We start from the raw sequence: 19,785 nt of genomic DNA, 5'->3' as shown, positions 1-19,785 counted from the left end.
TCAAAAAACAAGCACAGAGTAATATACACATAGAAAGAAACCAGAGACACATAAACATGGACACACACAAACATAAAGGACAGACAGAATGAGAGATATACATGTAGAGAGAGAGACAGGGAAAGAAAGGGAGAAGGAGAGAAACAAATGTAGATGAAGAAAGCTAGAAAAAGGGGGAAAGACAGAAAGCAGAATTACAGACTAATTATTTAAAGTGATTAAATGTGCCCAGAGACAACCACACACACAGTACAACTGAAGTAGAAGATGCCCCTGGGATACTGGGAGATGGAGCAACGGTAGTAGAAAAGGCAATCCCTTTTTCCTTTGTGAGCAAGCCGGTAGTCCCTCCACCTGATCCCTGGACACTCCATGATTCTGATCAGGAACCCCTGAATGGGATTCCCCCACTCCTTCTAATGCAAGTAAATGTTTCCTGGAAGGACTGAGGAGGGTAAATCCTCCTATATTCTTCTAGGGTAGATCATTTTTTAATGGTGATTCATAGTCTTTGATGTAGCAATACCACTACTAGGTCTGTATGCCAAAAGAGATTTTTTTTTAAAAGGAAGAAGACCTATAGGTACAAAAATATTTATAGAAGCTCTTTTCTAGAATTGGGCATTGAGAAGATGCCCATCAATTGGAAAGCGGTTGAACAAATTGTGGCATGGGCTTATGATGGAATATTATTGTGCTATAAAAAGTGATGAGCAAGATATTCTTTGAAAAATCTGGAAAGACTTCCAGGAGCTGAGGCAGAGTGAAATGCACTATGTAAAAAGTAACAGGAATATTGTAAAATAATCAGCTGTGAATGACAGCTATTCTCAGCAATGCAATTATACAAGACAACTCTAAAGGATTTAGGATGAAAAATGATATCCATACCCAGAGAAAGAAATAATGGTATCTGGATGCAAATTGAAGCATACTTTTTAAACTTTATTTTCTCTTTTGGTCTATATTTTCTTTCATAACGTGAGTAATATGGAAATGTTTTATGCATGACTACACATGTATAATCTATATCAAATTGCTTGAGGGGAGGATGAGGAGGGAGAAAGAGAGAGAATTTGGAACTCAAAGTTTTAAAAGTGAATGTTAAAATTTGTTTTTGTATGTAACTGGGGAGAAATAAAGTCAAAAAGAAAAGGAAAAAAAATTTAAAATAGTGATCTAGGAGGTGGACAAACCTGGGCCCTTACTGTTACTCTTTGTCAAGTCCCTTGGGCTCCCCGTTCTGGTCTTACCCATGGACAATGGACAGTTTGCAGATTGGTGGATAAAGGGAAGGAAGCCTGAGTTAAGGCCATGCGGCAGAGAATGTCCCCTGAGGGACTCACCTCCTCCCTCCCCAATCCCAGTCGTGCAAAAACGAACCTTGGGCATCTGGGATGGAAATCTGCAGGTTCTGAGAGATTCTTGAGGGAGAAAGCATATCACCAGTTTGAGGAACAGATCTTGACCTCAGCCTCTTCCAAGAGTTGTTAAATTCCTGCAGGAATTAGGCATCCCAGTGAGAAGAATCAGGGACTGAAAAAAGAATCTTGGGACAGAAAATGCCTTTAGAGAGGGAGAATGTTAGAGATCACCCAGCCCAAACTTCTAGTTACTGAGGGCCAACAGAGATGGGAATAGATTGCTCAGAGTCTCCTGGTTGGGCCAGACTACTTGGAGGATCTGTCAGATATCTTTGGAGTAAAATCCCAGGCTCCTAGAAGGATAGCTGATTCAGCAGGGTCCTGTGCTCTCCAAGACCCCTTTCTGGCTCATTTTAGAGCTACAGTCTAGAAAAGATTCATAAGATCTCAATGATATTCCATGACTGGTGCCCACCTGGAGAGATCTTGTGGGAAAGAGGATCCGACCTGACCCAGAGCCTGCTGAAAGGGTAGATCCAGACCCAAACTGAACACCAGTACCCTGGCCCAGCCTCCCAGCATAAGAAATATGCAACATATGCACTTAATAGAATTGTATTGAAAGAAAAGCTTGGTTTCAATGTCTCTTCTAATTATGAAAATTTGTGATGATCATTATAATTACTATAATCATTAATAAACATATATACACTTATTAATAAATATTTATTATGTACCTTTTATATACAGAGAGATTATGTGGTTCAGTGAATAGAGTCAGCAGCCTTAGATTCAAGTCTTGCCTGTGACTGATACTGGCTATGTGGACAAGCTTTCACCCTTCAGTACCCTTTGGTAACTCCCCAAGACTGTAAATGGGGGTGAGGGAAGAGAGGAACTCTGGTAGAGGGAATTTCCTCGGTGGAAGTTGTCACTAGCCAAATCACAAATCAGGAATATGCACTGTGAAACTAGGGGAGATGTAAAGTCTAAATCAGTCACATCCCTACTCTCTTGGAGTTCCTAGTCTAGCTTGCTATAGGAGACAATGGTTGAGGGAATCATGGGACAGTTATTTTACCCAAAGATTCATAGTTCATTTCCTTGATCACTGACAGTCTAGAGAATAAATATAATGAAGTGGGAGGTCTGAGGAAGCATCCAAAGGGAGAGAGATGAAGGAATCAGTGCTGAAAGGGATATCAGAGCCCTTAATTCAATCTGTCAGCTCCCATGGGAATCATAGAATCTCACAGTTGGAGTTGGAGGCCAGCTGGTCCACCCCAGAACTAAATAATCTCTCTTATAACTTAATTGATAAATGGCCATCCCTCCTCTGCCTGAAGACCTCCAATGAAGCAGAAATCCAATCCCTCTGGAGGTATCCCAGACCACTTTTAAACAGCTCTAATTATTAGGAAGGTTTTAAAATCTGCCTCTCTGCTCTGCCTCCACTTCCTCTCTTCTTCCTCTCTTCTAAACCCGGGGTAATCCAACTGAAACTGCTCTTTCCAAATTTACCTGTAATCTCTTAATTGCCACATCTAATGACTTCTTCCTAATTCTCATTCTTCTTGATCCCTCCATGGCCCCGCACACTACCCACCTACTTCCCTTGGTTATCTTGGGCCTCTCATTTATGGATCCTTTCTTGGATTTCCTCCATCTGTCTGACTGTTCCATTTCCCTTCTTGCCAGATTTCCACCCATACCACATACCCTAATTGTGGTTACTCCTCAAGGCTTTGTCCTCTGCCTTCTCATCTCTTCATGCTCTCTCACTTAAAATCACTTGAAATCACTTGGGCGATTTCATTGGTTCCCACAGATTCATTGTTCTCTCCATGTAGCGGGCTCTCATATATATATATATGAATATATATATATATATATATATATATATATATATATTCAGCCCCAGTCTCTCTCCTGACCTCCAGATTCACATCTTAAGCCTATGCTCAAGTTACTTGCCCAGGATCACTAGTAAGGGAGGCCAGATACGAATTCCTGACTTTAAGTTCAGCTCTCTAACTACTGCATTACCTATTTTCTGTTATTAAATATAACAAATGTTGTTAGTATCAAATGATCATGCATGGCCCATTTCTTGGGAATGGAGATATTTTCTGCATCTCATGCAGTTAGTGATTCCGTAGGGAAGAGATGAGGAAGATGGACTTTTGGACATTGGAGGTAATTATGGAGATGGAAGATGGAATGCCAGTTAAGGAATAGGGAGCAAGCCAGTTTGGTTAGAATCTAAAGTTCTGAAAAAGGAGTAATAGGAAATTAGCCAGGTTCTATTAGCTATTTTATGGAAATATTTCTTTTATTTCTTAAGTTCAAAAGAAAATAAATTAAATTTTAATTTTAAAAGGCTGGAAAATGGGAACTATATTGTGGAGAGCTTTAAATGACAAGCTGAAAGTTTTGTTAATTTTATCTTTGAGGCAATAGGGAGACATTGAAGATTTTTGAAAAGGGCTGGGCTAGATCAAGGTACCACTGATTGCAAAATCTAGCCTCAAACAGAAATAAGCATCACGATTCAAACCAGTTCCAATTGTTCAGTGATGAAGAGAACTATCTACACCCAGAGAGAAGACTGTGAGAACTGAGTATGAACAACAACATAGTATTCTCACTCTTTCTGTTGTTGTTTGCTTGCGTTTTATTTTTTTCTCAGGTTTTTTTTCCTTCTTGATATGATTTTTCATGTGCAGCAAGATAAATATAAATATTTATACATATATTAGATTTAACATATATTTTAACATGTTTAACACGTATTGGACTACCTGCCATCTGGGGGGAGGGTGGGAGGAAGGAGAGGAAAATTTGGAGCGGAAGGTTTTGCAAGGGTCAATGCTGAAAAATTACCCATGCATATGTTTTGTAAGTAAAAAGCTTTAATAATAAAAGAAATAAGCATCACGGCCTGACTTTGTGTCTTGTCTCTGACCCAGAACTAGGAAAGGTTGTCTAGAATTTGTTGCTCACATTGCAGCAAATGGTTCCTTACCTGCTGTCTCATTGGATCATTTCTTGCCTCTTCCACAGCTATGTAGGGTAGCTCAGGGGAGGCTCTCCCCCTGAAGGTTGTCCGGTGACCTGTCCTCTCTGCCCAGGCCTGCAGGCCCCCTCCAGACAGATTCAAAGAGTGGCTGGCAAATGTTCTGGGCAAGCTCTGCCCTTCATCACTACCCATGTCAGAGATGTCAAGGCTGAGTCTGGTGGAGAGAAGGCAGTGAGTTGTGGTGGGTCATGGATGCACTCTTTACTCTGTATCTGCATAGCTATCACCTTCAGAGCTACAACTAAGGATTTCTGGGGTAAGCCTCACAAACCATAGCCAGGACAAGTAGAATGACCTTTGTCAAGAATGGAGGAGGTGGGGAAAGGAGGGAGGAGATTGCCCACGGACTCACTACCCTTTTGGAAATGAACACGGTTTATACCATGAACATTCTGTCAGGTTATTCCCATCTTGACCCCATATGGGAATATGTGACCAAGTTTAGGAGCAGAAATATGGCCAGAGCCTGGCTAGATAAGGATTTGGGGTTGAGATTTTTATTTGGAGAGAATGCACAATTAAGGAGGATGAGGAATAAGTCATGAGGGAGACAACATGTCCAGTAGTAGACAAAAGTCTGGACTTCTCTCCATCATAAAATAAAAAAATTCTTCAAGGCAACTTAGGCCTTAGCTCATTATGGGGGATTGAAATGGAGAAAAAGAAAAATGAAGAGATGAAGGCAAGGGAGAAGGGGGAAGAAAGAAAAGGAAAGGAAATGAAGAAAAGGGGAGGGAAGAAGGAAGAGAAAGGGAAAGGAAGGACAAAGATGAGGAAAGAAAGAAGAAGAGAAGAGAGAAAGAAAGGGGAGAGGAGAAAAGGAAGAATAGTAGATGAGAGAAGAGAAGAAAGGAAAAAATAAGAAGAGAAGGAATAGGGCAATAGAAGAGAGGAAACAGAGGAGAAGAAATTAATAGTGGGATTATTGGTCAAGGTGTTCTCAGTCCCTTCCTGCCTGGTGGCAGTGTCTAAAGTCCAGGTGAAGGTTTCCCTTCCAGCTTGACCTCACTCTGGCAATTGCTGACCTTCTTTTGGTGTCTAAGGGAGGCAGAGGCCTCTCCCAGCTGTGTCTCCGAGTAGTCATTGAATGGGCCAGCACAGGGAAGGGCTCAGTGGCTCTGTCAGCGAGGCCATCGGGGCTCTGGAGAAAATAGCCAGGTTCCTGGCATTGTGGGCCTACAAGTTCCCCTGAAAGCTTCTCCTGTGACCAGGAGGTCGGAGAGAACCATGATGTCGTCTCCATAGGTGGAACATAGCCCAAGTCCCTGTAGTATTCTGTGCCCTGGAGAGCCGCGTCTATCAAGAGGAGGTCCTCGGTGCTGCTGTGGGTATCTTCCAGCTCCAGCCCAGAGCCAGCCTCCTGCCGGAGAAAGAGAGGAATCCCATTACAAACCATCCGGGCCCCTCAGTCCCTATGGCAAGCCTCCCAGCCATTCTAGACCCTCATCTCTGGTCTGGAAGCAGTACTGGATTCTAGGGTTTTGGGGGGGAAAACTTTTGTAAGAACATACACACTTAAGGGTATGATATCTTATGTAGATGGAAGGAAGAAAGGAAAGAGGAAAAGAGGAAAGGGAAGAAAGGAAGGAAAGAAGGATGGAAGGAAGGAGAGAGGGAAGGAAGAAAAGAAGGAGAGATGGAGGAAAGGAAGGAAGGCGGGAACGAAGGTAAGAGGGAAGGAAGGAGGGAGGAAGGGAAGGAAGAAAAGAAAGAGTTTCTCAATTGACCAGTTCCAGTTGTGTTCCCAGTGGGAAGTTCTACTCAGAGAGATTGTAGTTTGTCCTTTGTCCCTGAAGAGAAGCACTATGGCATCAGGGAGATTATGCCATGACATACAAGTAAATGAGGGAACCAAAGTTCAGAAAGTGTAAGGAAATTGTCTCAGGCTGCAGAGCTGGGAGTTTAACTGATACTGTCTGTCTCCAAATCCAGAGGTCTTCCTGTATCACACAAGGCTATGTCGGCAGCTGCCAACTCCAGGGACGGGGGCATAGACATCGCCCAATAAGTCTGTGCAGGTCTGGATTCCCCACCAGTACCTGGGAGCTGACAGAGAGGGAAGGTCTCTGGTCACAGGTCGCTGTAAAAGCTCCCTGATCAGAGATCATTCTGGGAAGGAAAGTAAGATCCTGAGGAATCAGACAGGACAATGGAGACTCTTCAGTCTATATAGGAGAAAAAGCTATGAAATCACTCAGGGGGTCCAAGAAGAGAACACCGACAGAGAATCCTCAAACTGCCAAACATCTGAGCTGGAAGGGACCTTCCTCATCACTTCACAGAAAAGGAAACTGAGTCTCAGTACGAGAGTCACAGCCGGGACGACTGCCATCGTCTTTCCTTCCTTCAAAGATTGCTTGCCAAGGCTCTTGATATCAGATCTGAGGGTCCCCCAGCACCCAAGCTTCAGACTAAAATTCTCTATCTTATTTTCCCCTTCAAGGAGCAGATGAGGCAACTATATGGTGTCTCATCGCCTTTGCCATTTTCCTCATCTATAAAATGGGGCTAAGAATACTACCTACCTTCAAGATTTGTTAGGATAAAATCTATAGATAGGTCTGTTCATACTTTAAAAGTCTTTAAACATTTTTAATTTATGAAATAAAACAAGCAATTCCATAACATAGTATAATAAAAAAGATAATTGCACATGAAACTGCAAATTCTATATAAATGCTAGTTATTATGAGTTGCTATTTTTATTAATATTTAACAACAATTATTATTGTTGTTATCAGTAGCTCCCACAGATTCTTTGGATCACAGATTTAAAATTAAAAGGAAACTTTGAGGACATTGAGTCTAACCCCCTCATTTGGCAGATGAGGAAATTGAGGCAAGCAGGATGAAGTGATTTACCCAAGTTCTCACAGCTAGTAAATATTTGGAAGTCATATTTGAACTCAGATCTCCCTGATTCTCAGAAGCCTGGTGTTCTAGCCACTGTATGCTTAACTGTCCTGTATATTATTACATAGTGCCTTTTTTTATTCATATATTCATAGCATGTGTGTAGGCGATTATAGTACAACACTGAGACAAATGTGAGCTATTAATACAGATGCATGATATGCACATATGATTGCATACACATGCATCTATCTATCCACGACAATGGCACATGTATGTTCACATACATGTAGGTGTGTTGATAGCTTGCATACATGTGAGCTTGCATATGGTCCTGTTGCTGCATGTGTGGGTTTGTGAGGTCTGTATGTCTGTTTGCATCTGGGTATCTGTGCATCCATGCAAAGCTGTTGTTTTTATTACCAGAGGCTCAAGCAGTTTCCTGATTTCCCAAATCCTCTCTACTCTGGTTTTCATTTTCTTGGAAACATAAACATGTCAGGACATTGTGAACTCCTCGCTGGAGGCCAGAATTTTGGCAGCAAACAGACCCAGGTTCCCTCCCACCCTCCAGTCTGGGCTGCATCAGCTATAGACTACAGAGCCAAGCCTAGAGCCTGGAGCCCAGATCTCCAGCCAGACCAGAGCCCTGAGCTCAGAACCAGAATCCAGTACTCTGTGCTCAGCCTAGCCCTCGGAGCTCAAGTCCTCTGACCTCACTTAGCCTCTAATTTTCCCAAATGAAGAGGTCTAGGTATAAAATGGAGGGCAGTTCCACACTGGCATTCGGAACACCTGGATTGCAATCTCATCTCCTACTGACTTGCTTGAACATCTGCTTGTTTCTCTGTTCACTATCCATCCATCCCGTTATCCCCCAGCCCCTCTAGGTCTCTCTCACATTTGTGCCCTTACACTAAGCACAGAACCTTGCACTCCATCTCCCATTTCTGGGTATTTTCTTTGGCCTGGAATGCTCTAGCTCCTCATCTCTGCCCCCCCCCCCCCCCCCCCCCCCCCCCCCCGCTTCCCTGGCTTCCTTCAAGTCTCAGCTAAAATCCCACCTGCTGTGAGAATCCTCAGTGCTTAGCACAGTGTCTGGCACATAGTAGGTGCCTGAGAGATGATTGTTGACTTAGGAAATACTTAATATATCCTTTGATATTTGACTGATTGAGTAACAGTTGAAAAATACTTCTTGATTGTTCTGTGACTCTAAATACATGCTTGCCTTTTTCTGGGGTTCTGTTTCCTCCATTTGCACAATGGAGAGCTGGACTCCATCTAAGATCCTCCCAACACTGGGAGACTGTGATTGTCCAGTACAATGGGTAAGAGCTATTGTTGTATTGTATTGCATACCCAGCAACTAGCAAGATGCTCTCTTGGCACATAGTGGTGCTTGGTAAGCTTTTGTTGAGATAAATTGTATTGATTCACTAGTTCCGTCCTGCCCGAAGCCCTGGCCCCTAAGACCTGCATCAGTCCTGGGGCACTGTCTAGGTTCAGAGGAGACCAAATGCTGGTCAGCACTAAGGGCTTATGGGTGACCCCTATTGGAGAGAGAGCCCAGGGTAACCAGAGCAGTGCCCAGAGTCACCTCAGCTCTGCTTCTCCCGCTCTCCTGCTCCCCCAAAGCCTCCACCCCATCCACCGCCCATCCTGTCAGCCACCAGCCGCTCCAGGTCTTTTCCAGCCATGTCAGCCCCTGGCTCCTCCAGCTCTAACTTTTCAGAGCCTCCGCCTAATCCTAGTTATCTCCAGACTCATCCCTGTGCCTTTTTCCTTATCCCCTGAGACCCAGAGTCACCAACATCTCAGCCTCCGCCCTCCAGTACTTGCCTGTTCCCCAGCCATGGCAGAGAAGAGAACATGGCTGTCAGCTTTTAGGGACCCTGGGAGGGAATGGGGGCTGCCATCTGAGGGTGGGTCACAGGCCTTGCACTCAGAGCCTGTGAATCGAGAAAGAGAGAAGAAATTTGTCAGTAATAGGAAAGAACGGCTACAGAGGGTGGGGAATTCTGGTCTAAGGACTCTTTTCGGTTCTAAAATCAATGATCCTTTTGCTTTCTCTTTATGCCTCTGTGCATTGACACAGCTTGTCCCCTAAACTTAAACTATACTTCTTCCTACCTTTTTCCTTTCAAGGACCAGTTCAGGTACCACCTCCTCCAGGAAGCCTCCCTTCCTTGCCGGCCTATAATCTCTCTTGATTATTTCCCATCAGCTTCATTTTTTTTTTTTTTTGCAGTTATTTGGATATATGTCTTCCTTCCCCTTCCTATTCAGTTATCAGCTCAGAACCACAGAATCACAGGATTGGATGGGATCACACAAGATATCTAATCCATTTTATAACTGAGCAGAAATCTCAATTTCTGCTGAAATCTTTTAGTGATGGAGAACTCACTACCTCAAGACAGGACTCATTCTGATATTGAAGAGTTCTAGTTTTTCTCTATTTAATCTGGATGAAGTCTATCTCCCTACAATCCCTTCTCCTGATTATGCCTCTGGAGCTAAGAACTCTATCTGGTCCTTCTTCCACATCAAGTTTCTCCTGGGTCTTTGTCTTCCCTTTTCCAAGAAAAAAATCCTCAATTCCTGGAGAGCGGGGCCCATGTCTCCTCTTTCTTTATATTTCAGAGTGCCTCATTTGCACTAAGTTTTTAATAATGTTTACTCAATTGTGCTGACTGGTGCTTTTTTTTTTTTTTAACAGCTTTTTCTTTCTATTCCCACACGTGCCTCCCTATTTCATATCACAGACCACAGACAGAAATAGAGACAAGCGAGTTTGTGGGGGAAAGATAATGTGTTCTAATTTGGGGGCAACTAAGTGATCCAGTGGATAGAGTGCCAGTCCCAGAATCAGGAATACCAGAGTTCAAATCTGGCCTTAGATACTTATTAGTTGTGGGATCCTGGACAGATCACTTCACCCTCATCTGTAAAATGATCTGGAGAAGCAAATGGCAAACCCCTCCAGTATCTTTGCCAAGATAAGCCCAAGTGGGACCAAGGATAGTTCAATACAACTGAACCACAAGATTTTGGGTATACATTGAACTTAAAATGCCTATGGGACATGACATTTGGATATGAAAGACCAAAGCCCAGGAGAAAGATGTGTGAAGACTGGATCTGTAGATTTCAGAGTTATCTAGATAGAGACAAAATCTGTAGCCATGGCAGATGATATCACTAATAGGGAGTGTGGAAAGAGATATGAGAAAAGAGTTTAGAATCTCGTGTGTACTCACAGTGATGTAGGTGCTATTATTTCTTTTTTTAGTTTTTTATTTTCAAAATATATGCATAGTTTTCAACATTCACTCTTGTAAAACCTTGTGTTCCAAATTTTTTTTTCCTTCCCTTCTCCTTTCCTCTCCCTTAGATAGCAAGTAATCCAATATGTTAAACATGTGCAATTTTTCTACATATATTTCCATAATTATCATGCTGGGGTGCTATTATTTCAAAAGAGATTGAGAGGAGTAGCCAGACAGAGAGTTAGGAAAAGAACTGGCAAAGAGAAGTGTCACCAAAAACCCAGTAGGAAAGAGAATTCATTAGGAAGCAGGAGTGTGTGGTGTTAAACCCTACTGAGAGATTGAGAGGATTAAGAAAAGACCATTGGCTTTAGTAATAAAGAGATCTTTTGCTGACATGAAAAAGAAAAATAAAAGCTTGAAAGACTTTAGAACTTTGATCAAAATAATGATAACCATGAGGTGAAGAAGGCTGAGGTGATGGACTGAAAATGCAAAATGAGACATACATTTGCCCGACTTACTATTTGCCAACAAAAGCAATTTCAACAAACATGTCAAGTCAACAAACATTTATGAAATATTTACTACGAGCCAGGCTCTGTGCTAAGCACTGGGAATATAAATATAAGCAAAAAAGAGAATCCCTAACCTTAAGCAGCTTACCTTTTAATGGGAGGAAGACAACACATAAAAAGGAACTGAAAAGGGACGAAATGGAGAAGACACCCAAGTGGAGTTAGGTAAATCCAGAAATTATAGAGAGGAACAAAAAAGTAAGACTAGCTGGACTGGGTACTTCTTCAAAATGAAGGATTAGGAAGTAATTTAGCAATTGGAGGAGAGGGCAACAAGGGATGGAGAGATGTTTCAGGGTGGGAAGGCTTCTGGGATGTTATGGAGAAGTCTAGCCAGTTGGTGAGTGGGAAGTGAGGAAGGGGAAATAAATTTTTTCAGGTGGTAGGGTCATGTGATGATTTTTAAAAGCAAGTTTTAGGGTATAGGAAAACAATCAGTAGATAGGGAGAGGCTGAATAATTGGGAATAATTAAAGAGACAAGCTGCTGGAGGTGGAAAGGAATGAGGATCAAGGGAAAATGTAGAGGGGTCAGCCTTGGCAAGGAAAAGGGTCACCTCTTAACAAAAGAAGAGAAAATGAGGTGGAGTGATGTTGTTGGGATTTGAGGCGTAGAACCGGGGTGAAGAGGGTGCTTGCAAGTAAAGGATTTACTTTTTGTTTTGTTGTTGTTGAGGCAATTGGAGTTAAATGACTTGCCCAGGGTTGCACAACTAGGAAGTGTTAAGTGTGAGATCAGATTTGAACTCAGGTCCTCCTGACTTCAGGGCTGTGCTCTATCTACTGCACCACGCAGCTGCCTTCTGGATTTACTTTTTTTTTTTTAATAAGTTTCAGGTGGGATCCTCTTCTGAGAGGGAGTTAGGAAAAGGAGAGGGTTTGAGGAAAGAAGGTTCGAAATAATCAATCAGGAAGGAATAAAATAATAAGGAGGATCTAGTTGAAATTAGATGACAAATTTGTTCCAATCAGTACCAGAATGTTTATTCTTGGGAGCTATGGACTAATTAAAGTTCATTAAAGAAAACTTCAGATAGGAGTGATCCCAGGTTCCCGATAATTTTTTTTTTAACCTGAGGTATCCTTCCACAGGTTTTAATTGATTTTAGGATTCTCCCTCACTTTGAATCCACAGCATCCTGTGGTCATGGAGGTCAGAGGAGGAGATCCAGGTTAAATCTGTGCTTTTAAATCTCCAAGTTGGGGAGCAGGAATAGAGGTTATCAGTTTTACTTTGTCTCCAAACTCGAATTCAGTTCCATCTGAATTGCTACTCCTGATCCTGGATTCAAACCGAAACCTTTATTCTCCCCCAGTTACAGTCATCTCTGATCCTAGTGAAAATATTCTCAGGAAGGAGGGGGACAAAGAAAAAGACAAAGTGGAATGGGAGCTAGGGAAAATGAGGGAAGACTGAGACAAAAGAGAGGCGAACTTTGGGGAAGGAGAGGAAAAATGGAAAGAAAGAAATTTCAGGCAGGGGACAGAACTTGAGACTGGATTCAGCAGTTTAAGGAAAGGGAGGAGCCAGGATGTCCCCAGGGCAGGACCATGGAGAGAGGCCACTGTCCCTGGCCAGCCCAGCCCAGAAAATCCCACACAGGGATTCAGAACTCATCCCTAAGACTTCACAGTTAACCTAAGCCCCATATATGGTACCCCAGAATCCTGAGCCCAGTCAGCTCCGGAGAGATGAGCAAAGCCTCCATCAGCAGCTGCTGCCTCCCCTCTTCAGCAGGCGCCGTCCTAGCTAACAACATCATAATGTCTGCAGTGTAACACGGCTCCAGAGTTTACAATTTGCTTTACAGACATTTCCTCCTTTAATCCTCCCCAAATCAAGGGGAAGTAGGAAGTAGACAGAGCCAGCATTATTATCTCCACTTTGCAGGGAGAGAACATACAGCAGATTAGTGACACAGTCAGTATTTGAGCCAAGGTCTCCTTCCTTTTACCATAATGGCTATTTCCAAAGTATGATGCGAAGGCTAAGGTATACTGGGCATGACATTTCCTATTAGAATTCCTTCTTTGAGTAGACTCCAGAGGGTCACTGGCAGAACCATGGTGGGAGGAGACACAGTGATCTTTCTTGACTGAACTCCCTGAACTCGAATGAAGGAGGAAAGGGTGCTTCAAATTAGCATCAGTGAGAACTATTAAAGCCAAGAATTCTGGGAGTGAATTTCTCCCGGGTGGGATGAGTAAGGATATGGGGGTATGTGTGTGTGGGGAGACAGAGCCTGGAGAGAAAAAAAAAACACAACTATTGGATACCCAGTTAACTTTGATTCCTGCCCCACTGTCCCCACAACAGACTCCGAGTTTTCTCCGTTCTCCACTTTGTTCCCTCAGCTTCACAAAGATATCCCCCGTATCCTCATTGTCTTTCGTAAACCCATGTCCTCACCCTACCACTCCTTCCCAAAGTCCAGGGAGCCTTGCCACCCCACGGAGGCTTCCTTCCTAACCTCCCTGCGTGTACTTGCTGCTGGAAACCATAAATGGCTATGATTAACACAACTATTCCCCGGCCTGGAGAGGGAGCTTCTTTTAAATCCCTAATGTAGATAGGCCTGGGGGGTGGGGATCAGATGGGCTGCAAGGAGAATGGGCCATAGGGAGAATGAGCTGGGGGGAGGCCATTGCGGTCCTTTTCCTCCCATCGTGGGACTACATTAGGCAACACCAAAAGCCCATCACTGATTAGGGCAGAAGTCATCCACTTGGTTGCTAGAGAAGGGCTGGTTGAATACAACAGGGAAGAAAAACAAGGCCAAGTCCTTTAGAAAGCAGACTCTGAATACCACAAAGCATTATCTATTCATTAAAGCAATCCTTTGCAACACGCTGCTAACTCAACCTAGGGTTTGGTCAATGGTTAGAACACAGTATTTAATGAAAAGATACAAGGTTCTATGTTATAGGCCAGAATCTGAACTTGAAACAAAGGATTCTTACAAGGTACTAATTCAGTGGAATTGATAGAGACAATAGTTATCTAATTTAGCATGGTTCAGTATGATTGATTTACTCCTACAAGGAGAAGTTATGGGGCAGAACTTGAAATAAGGTACTAAGTGGAATTGAGGAGACAATGGTTAAATCTAGTTTAGCATTGATTTAATCCTACAACAAATAAAAGTTTCTAAATGATATAATGATTGGAGTATAGTCAGTGTAGGCAGTGGTTCTCAAACTCTTTTTCTCAGTATCTTTACGGTATTAACAACTATTGAAAATATATCTAAAGAGTTTTTGTTTATATGGATTATATAATAGATATTTATCATAAATAGAAAAAAACTGATTTTGAATTTGTAGACCCTCTGAAAGGATTTCAGAGACCCTCCAGGATTCACTGCACCACACTTTGAGAATCACTGGATTGTAGAGCATATAAGCTAGAAGTTCTCAGGGCCAGACACACAGGCACACTAGAAGCTCCCCGGAGGCTGAGACGGATTCATTCCATCGTCCACCTTTGTGGTGGCTGGAGGCTGAAGAACAAACCTTTGGATTCAGGGAGATTCAGAAGCCAGAAAAGGCAGGTGGGAACTCAAGCTCTCGGAACTAAGGAGAGAGATAGGCCTCTAAGAAAGCTAACTGGGCCCCAGGAAAGGAGACAAAACTTTGAAAGAGACAAGGATTTGGACTTTAACCCCTGGCTACTCATGTGGTGATTACTCTGAACTGAAACGAAGGCTGCCTCCAGGGACCTCAAGAAAACCTCAACAGAGAATATTACATTTTAAAGAGAATATTATAGTTCTATATTCGTAGTATCAGGAAATTTCCCTCTTTTTTTTCCTGGTCCTAGGCTGAGTCCCAAAGCCAAAATGGGATCAAGGACACAGATATCTGAAATAGATGCTCTCTGAGGGGATTGTCAAGGTTTTTCCAATTCCTCTTTGACACTAGGCACACAATAAGGGGGCTGTGGATCAAGGGGGCAGCTGGGCAAGATATATCTCTATGGTGATACTTGATTCCTACTCCTGGTTTATAGCCATCCTTATCCCCAATTCCATCTCTGTCCACCTCTATCCCAACCCAATCCTCATTACCACGTGTCCAATGCAGTCTCCATTTTCATTCTTAATCCTGCCTCAATCTACCTACTCCATCCTTGTCAGATTCATTCTAATTCTTAATCCCTTTTCCAAATCTCCACATCATTTTAATCAACACAATATAATTGATAGGGTACTGGACTTGGATCAGGAAGATATGGATTCAATTCCCAATTCAAAGACTTATTAGATGTGTTACTTAACCTCTTTATGCCTCAGTTTCCTCATCTGTAAAGAGAGGGGATGACATTCTATGACTTCTAAGGTCTGTTCCAATAAAATCTATGCTTTTCTGATTTTTTCCTATCTACTCCCCAATTCTCAATCCAATTCTCATTCTAACCCCAATCTCTAATTCTTCAACCCAATCTCCATCTCGATTCTTAACCTCATTTGATGTCAGCTCAATCACCATTCCCATACCCCAGAACCCATTCTCAAGAAGGAGCTGGGTGGCCCAGTGGATAAAGTGCTGGAGTCAGGAAAAGCAGAGTTCAAATCAAAGTACTAGCTGTGTGGTCCAAGGCAAGTCATTTAACCCTGTTTCCTCATCCATAAATTTATAAATCCATAAATTTATGAGGTTGGATTTACTAGCTTCCCTTCTGGCTCTAAATCTCTGATCTTATCTCTGATCTCCATTTCTTAGCCCACCCTAGTCCCCTATTCTGTGTCCCCAGTCTCTCTTATTCCTAATCTCAACTCCATCGCCATCTATCACCAAATCTAATCTCCAACCTTCATGCAATTCCAGTTCCCAGATCCATTCTGATCACTAGTCTGGTCACCCTCTGCCCCATTAGCTGCTCCTCAGGTCTGGAAGAGGAAGTGCTGGGATTCCTTTTTTGCCTGTCACAACTGAAGCAGAAGGCTCATGGACCACCTTTTCATTTTGCTAAAAAGGGAAACTGAGGCCCAGAAAGACAAAGCCATGCTCTCCGAGACACTAGTGTGTGTCTCCAACTCCAGCTCTGTTCTCTGAGGTATTTTTGTGAGGGCTCTCAGGGACCTACTTGTGGGATCAAACTTAAGGTGAAAGAATGAAGCACGTTAGGTGATCGACCATTTAGACTTTGCTGGACTGGCAAGCCCATGAAGTCACAGCCTTGAGTGACATCAGTCTTGCTCCTCCCTCTCTCCTTCTCACACAAGGGCACAGGACTGGATGGGTGGTGTAAACGCAGCAAGGTCTGACGGGACCAGACGTGCCAGGCTTGGGGCCTGATGGAAGGTGCTGTCGGGAAGTGGAGGGGAGGGGGCAGGGGGACTCAGCATTAGTCACTGACCTGCTCCAGGGGGAAGGAATGCATTACTAAGGAGGAAAACATGTGCCAGGAAGCTCTGTTTATTTCTGCATTACCTTAGCCTGGGTTTCCTAACCTATCTCTAACTGACCCCTTTCTGGCCTGGCCTAAACCCTTCCTCAGTGACTTCTCACCCTTATTCTGACTGACCTTGTTCTTGTCCTGTCCCATCCCCCTTCCCACCAGCCACTAACTCCCTTCATCCCATCCTGTCCCATTCCCACTGACCATTCGCACTCCTGTTACAACTAACGCTTGTCTTGTCTTATCTCCTTCTGTGCTGCCCTCTGTCTCCTGCTCCAACTGATCCCCACAATGTCCAGCACACAGTAGGTATTTAACCCCTTCTTATGCCCTTTCCCTGATAATGTGACTCTCAGACGAAGGACACCTCCAAAGAGGTGCCTCATTTTCTCCTGCTGATTTATACTGTCAGTGTTTGGCCAGGGAGGGGGGAGATCTCATAAAACACTTCCTCTGTGCTAGAATAGAAAGTCTTGTACAAATCAGAGACAGAAAAGCTCATCCCGGGATGTGGGTTCAGAGCACATACTTTGAAAGCTCTGGCTGAGCCACCAGGGGAGGGGCTCAAGTCCTGTGCCTGAAGATTCACAGACAGGATGTCAGAGTTAAGAGAGGTTGGGTTAGATAATTTCTAGAGCTCCTTCTAGCTCCCAAACCTATGATTTTATAAATTTCAAGAGGTCACCTAGCCCAATAGCTTTATTTTACATATGGGAAACAGATTTGACAAGGTCACACAGTAAGTCAGACTAATGATCTCTCCACTGCACTCTCTTGCCCCACCTCGGTGACTTGCCCAAATGACATCTGGGATCAGGCTCCCAGGAATAATTCTGGAAAGTAGTCACCACCCCTTGAAAAGAAATCCAGAAAAGACAGTGTCGCTGAGGGAGGAATGGGGTTGGCCAGACTCAAGTCATAGAATCATAGGTGTAGAGTTGGAAAAGACCTTGTATGATGACTTCATTTTACAGATGAAAAAGATATGGCCCTGAGCTCGTTGGAGGAAACACAAATAGTCTGAGCAAGGATCTGAATTTGAAACCAGTTCCTCTGGCTTAAATCCAACCCTTTCTGCTACCCTCCCTCACGGGTGAGTAGGCTGCGACCTCAGCCACAACTAGGACAGGCCTAGAGAGTCCTAGGGAGACTTAGGGCTTGGTCTCAAGCTCAAAAGAGCAGATGAGGTCCTCAGACTACAACATGGGAGTTAGTCTGCCCCGGAAGCCAGGGATAAGGACACATGCATAGTGTGGATGATCTTCTGTGGGCTCTTCCTTCCATCCCCCTCTTCCACCCAAGTCCAAAGGGGGCACAAGGACCCAGGAAAGTGTACCAACCCTGGCCTGGCTTTGGCAAATGATCTTAGCCTATTCCGAGCTCTTCCTTCTCAATGTCTTTTTCCAGAGATGAAGGAGCCCAAAGTTCCCACTGAACAAGAAATCACAATTCAAGCAAATAGATGCTCGTTGCCATCCATGGGTACTAGGCTGGCGTCTGTACCAAAACTAATGGGGTGTTCCTTCACGCCCCAAGTACCAGGCTCCTTTCCCCCAACCCGTACCTCTCTTGAAGGTCCATCTCTTCATCCACAGCTTTGAGAAAGAGGGCCAGGAGTGATTGAGCATAGAGTCCGCCATCAGGCTTCCCCCTGGGGACTGGGATGGGGCCAGGCTAAGAGCAACTTCTGCCTGCAGAAACTGAAAGGACTCGGTAGACAGTGCCGGCTCTAGCTCTAGACAGTGGCTGCTCTAGCTCGGGCTGCAGCCCTGTAACAGGGGCTGCCAAGAGGGGGGTAGGGGGGTGGAGACGCCACCGCCTGCTCAGCCCGCCTGGATCAGCTGATGGGAGTCAAAGCCAGAGGCAGATAGATGCTGGGGGAGGGAACGCTCCCACCTGAGCTACTCTGAGGCCCCAGCTGGCCCTGAGCCCTGGGCTACTCAGTGTTCCTCAATCTGCCAACAGTGACCTTCAAAGGATGACCCTCCATCAACCCTGCCCTGGATTCCCTACCACTCACTCTGAACCTCAGCTTCCCACACTTGGTCTTCTGACTTGAGAAACAGGGGCTAGGGGAAGGCAGGAGCCAGGAGTACCTCCCACCCTGGGAATGGAGCCCAGAAAAAGCCTTCCCTCATTCTCAGGGGGTTGAGGGGGGTTGGTAATAGGGAATAGACAGGCCAAGACTTAGACCCCAGTTAACCTTCTGGGTGGCCTCGGCCAAACAATTTCCTTCCCCGTGCCTCCATTTATCTAAAAAGGGGAGTGGACCCAATGGTTAGAGTAAACCATTTCTAAGGACCCAATGGGCAGTGACAAGCAGGGGCTGCTTCAAGGCCCCTAGAGTCTTACCATTGACCAAGCCAAGAGGCAGACCTCGTATTTTGGTCCAGTCCTGCCACCTGGTGGCAGAAAAGCCCTAAAACGTTCCCCAGCTCTAAGGGACTCAGCCCCGTCATTTGGCCAAGGGCCTATGAGAAGGGCCAACTCTCTGAGAGGAAGCACAGGTGCTTGCCCATGTTGGTATCAAAGGAAGGCCTCATATTCCACCATTAGTCCCACCCCCGCCCCGGTCAATTAAGGTGATGAAAGTCCCATTTGGAAGGAAGATGTTCTCTGGGATTCATTACCAATAATTAAATTATTGAGTATCACTGGCTAGTGGACATCAGAGCTCAAAGTGCCCTGGGAACTGAGGTTCTTAATTTGGAGCTCATGGAATTGGGTTTTTAAAAAATCCTCTAATAACTGTGTTTCAGTAGAAATAGATTTCCTTTGCAATCCCTTGTATTTGATTTTTATGCATTTAAAAACATGAATCTGAGAAGGTGTTCATGGACTGCACCAGGTTGCCAGAGGGGTCCATGATGCAAAAAAATTAGAACATTTTTGTCTGAGAATTAGTGACTCATACAGTCCCATAGGTAGAGATCACTAGACTGAGGCTATTTAAAAGAAAGGAGGAGGAAGAGGAAGAGGAGGAGGAGGAGAAGCAGCAGCAGAAGAAGAAGGAAGAGAAGGAGGAAGAAGAAGAAGAAGAGGAAGAGGAGGAGGAGAAAAGGAGAAGAAACTGTAAAAGACTTAAGAACTCTTATCAATGCAAAGATGAATCACAATTCCAGAAAACTGATGAAGCACAATTGTCAGCTTTTGGCAGTGAGGTGGTTGATTAACTAGGGAGAGTTGGAGACTCTTATTGTTAGGAGAAAAAAAATCTAGGAAAATAGAAACAGATCTAG

General features: G+C 44.0%; 1 protein-coding gene across 1 annotated transcript in view; it reads right to left on the bottom strand.

Annotated features, from left to right (window-relative positions):
* LOC111719250 (rho guanine nucleotide exchange factor 18) overlaps positions 1-19,526 on the bottom strand; it is a 62,794-nt gene extending 43,268 nt beyond the window's left edge. Inside the window, exons 1-5 of the mRNA XM_031956960.1 lie at positions 18,111-19,526; positions 9,139-9,248; positions 5,469-5,803; positions 4,390-4,597; positions 1,384-1,498 (exon numbers count right to left, since the gene is read on the bottom strand). Coding sequence (XP_031812820.1) covers positions 1,384-1,498; positions 4,390-4,597; positions 5,469-5,803; positions 9,139-9,248; positions 18,111-18,186 — 844 coding nt within the window. The 5' untranslated portion in view covers positions 18,187-19,526. The remainder of the gene's footprint in view (positions 1-1,383; positions 1,499-4,389; positions 4,598-5,468; positions 5,804-9,138; positions 9,249-18,110) is intronic.
* Positions 19,527-19,785: the final 259 nt, after the last annotated feature.

The sequence above is a fragment of the Sarcophilus harrisii genome, chromosome 1 (assembly GCF_902635505.1).
Source record: "Sarcophilus harrisii chromosome 1, mSarHar1.11, whole genome shotgun sequence".
In the NCBI taxonomy this organism is placed as follows: domain Eukaryota; kingdom Metazoa; phylum Chordata; class Mammalia; order Dasyuromorphia; family Dasyuridae; genus Sarcophilus; species Sarcophilus harrisii.
This window is presented reverse-complemented; position numbering and strand designations above follow the sequence as displayed.